Source organism: Mus pahari, chromosome 5, assembly GCF_900095145.1.
Source record: "Mus pahari chromosome 5, PAHARI_EIJ_v1.1, whole genome shotgun sequence".
In the NCBI taxonomy this organism is placed as follows: domain Eukaryota; kingdom Metazoa; phylum Chordata; class Mammalia; order Rodentia; family Muridae; genus Mus; species Mus pahari.
Window position 1 is genome coordinate 5345883 of NC_034594.1, and position 2964 is coordinate 5348846.

The 2964-nt window shown below is 39.2% G+C and overlaps 1 protein-coding gene across 2 annotated transcripts in view; it reads right to left on the reverse strand.

The window, feature by feature from the left end:
• The window catches only part of Smap1 (small ArfGAP 1), a 78598-nt gene that overhangs the window by 15831 nt on the left and 59803 nt on the right, over nucleotides 1–2964 (reverse strand). For both annotated transcript variants that reach the window (XM_021198031.2, XM_021198030.2), the window contains one exon: nucleotides 542–632. In XM_021198031.2, the coding sequence (XP_021053690.1) occupies nucleotides 542–632 (91 nt within the window). The remainder of the gene's footprint in view (nucleotides 1–541; nucleotides 633–2964) is intronic.

The window sequence follows — 2964 nt, forward strand, 5'->3', positions numbered from 1 at the left end:
ATCCTTTCATGAGTATTTTGTTCCTTATTCTAAGGAGGAATGAAGTATCCACACAATGGTCATCCTTCTTGGTTTTCTTCTGTTTTGCATAATGTATCTCGGGTATTCTAAGTTTCTGGGCTAATATCCGCTTATCAATATAAAATTTAATTAAAATTTGAATGTCTATATTTGCTAATGAGGTTATCCAGAAATATCTTACTAAAGGGACAGCAGAAATCTCCTTCATTTTTTTTAAACATTGGGCAAGGGGGGCTAAGAGAAAGGGAGGCATGACTCGATCTTTACTTCAATGTTGAAATGTCACATCTACCAAGCCTCTCAAGATTATTTCCTTTCTCCCCCCTGAGGAATTCATTATCTGTAGTTCAGTAAAGACAGAGCTGACAGACACTGGCTTTCCTTATTAAAATGCCTTTTCTGAGAACTTGGCACACTCGTCAGAAGCTCTCACACCGCGCCTCTTTGATACAATACTGAAGAATCGGACATCATGTTCATTACAAGTAGGTTTCAGTTGTTTTGCATTTCCATCACTTACCAAGCCCTAGAAGATCAACAGTGGGCTCTGCAGCATTTTTTGGGCTGGTGCTTTTCTTAGGCTCAAGTTGTTGGTCTTCTTTCTTCTGTAGCTTTGAAGTAAATCATTGGATTCATTGATTAGTTTATTAAACAAATATTTAAGTCCCACTTATACTTATGCATAATTTTTATGAAGTCAGTATAAGGAATCCTGAAGCATTTATTTATTATTTTTTAAACAGGTAAGCATGGTCTTTGAACTTACAGTGGAAATTTCTATACAATGAGACCCTTGAATAGTGAATACAGAAATCCAACCTCTAAATGAAATGATTATGCCTTTCCCCTAGCACTTGGGTCTGCACCTATCATCTTATAGGACAGGCAAGGCTATCACTGAGCTCACTCCTAACACCTACTCTACTTTTGATGTTGAGTCAAAGTCTCACTAAGTTGCCCAGGTAGGTCTTCAACTTGCAGGCCTCCTGGCTCAACCTCCCAAGTAGCAGAGACCACAAGAATGCATCACCAGGCCTAGATTTCTTTTTATATTTCTATTTATTTGATCATTTTGTTGTTATGTATGGGTATGTGCATATCATAACATGTGTGGAGTTCAAAGGACTTAAAGTTAAAGCAACTTTGAGTCAGTTCTTTCCTTCTACCGTGTGGGTCTAGGGCTAACTCAGGTCAGGCTTGTCAGCAGGTGTCTTCACCTACTAAGCCAGCAAGTTATACTCTTCTGGTGTTTTGGACACAGGGTTTCTCTGTGTAGTCCTGACTGTCCTGGAAGTAGACCAGGCTAGTCTCAAACTCAGAGAGTCCCCGTTTCTACCTGCAGAGTACTGGGATAAAAGGTGTGCACCACTTCCACCAGGCTGCAAGTTACACTTAGAAAAACCGGATCACCTATTCCTTAGCTACTACTCATACGTGTTAGTTGTTTGGAGAAGAAACGGAAGCTGGCCACCATAAATGTTGTTAGATAGTCTGACTTCATCTCCCTTCATGTCACCATTACCCTGATGACGGTTCACATTCAGCTCAGAACTGGAAACAATAATATGGAAGCACTGTACTTTAACATACTCAGCTTCTATAAACATCACACTGAGAATCTGCCTTCTATTAAGGCAGCAGCTCTCAACCTAGAGGGTCAAACAACTCTTTCACAGGGGCCACCTAAGACCATCAGAAAACAAAGAAACAGAAAACAGTAGAAAAATTAGTTATGAAATAGCAATGAAAATAACTTTATGGTGTGGGACCGGCACAACGTGAGGGGTATCAGTGAGGAAGGAAGGTTGAGAAGCACGTATTAGAAAAGCGGAGTCAACCACGTGAGGGTTAGGTTGGGCAGATCTACAATTTACTAAGCAAAGCTTTTCAACAAGCAAGAACGTAAGTCTACTCAGATAAAGCAATTTTATAAGATCTAAGGAGACTCCCAACCAGCAGATATCCCATTCAAATTAGTTTTATTTGCAGAAGCTTGACGGTCCAATCTTTCTGTGATTTACAGTACTACTCCACAGACTAAAACTGAATGAAAGCTTAGTTTCCTAAAACTGAATAAAAGCTTAGTTTCCAGTTGCCATATTTTTGACATTTCCTGTTCCTCTAAGTAACAGGTATAATAGCTGATCCTCAAAAATGAGGTAACAATTTTCTTTTGCTGGTATAAGTTAATACAAACAGCAGCACACACCTAATCTGTAAGCTGCTGAATTTAACAAGCAGAACGAGGGAAAATAAAAACTAATCATCTCTTTTGGATTCATCAGTGAAATGAGACCACAAGGCAAGCTAGATAGCTCCCAAACCAGGAGAGCCAGGCAGACACGTAGAAGTACGATGTATGAGAAAAGAAACCTACTCCCCAGGGGGAAATTCTGAACTATAACTGACACATTGCTGGAGGCCTGTGTCATGTCTGTGAGGAATTTAGGATGTGTATGTCAGGGCAGGGAATTGTTCACTCTTATGTTCTAAGAGCCTGTAACAGTCTATCACACACTGAAAGTATTTGTTACATATCAGCTATATCTATCACACACCATATGTATATGTTACATATTAGCTATGTCTTCAGTTTTAGGCATAGGTATAAGTAAGAATATCTATAAATTAAAATCAATTTGTTTCGTTATAATTTTTTTTGACATGGTCTCAATATGTAGCACAGACTGGCCTGAAGTTCCTGCTTCTGTATTTGGCTGCAGGCCTTACCATGTATATCACACCCAGGGAAAATTAAACTTTAATCATAATCACTGAGTTCTTCCTGACTATAAAGTCCACGCTCTTTTTATTATACCATGTTACCAAAATAACACACACACACCCCCCCCCTTTTTTTTTTTTTTTTTTTTTTGGTTTTTCGAGACAGGGTTTCTCTGTGTAGCTCTGGCTGTCCTGGAACTCACTTTGTAGACCAGGCTG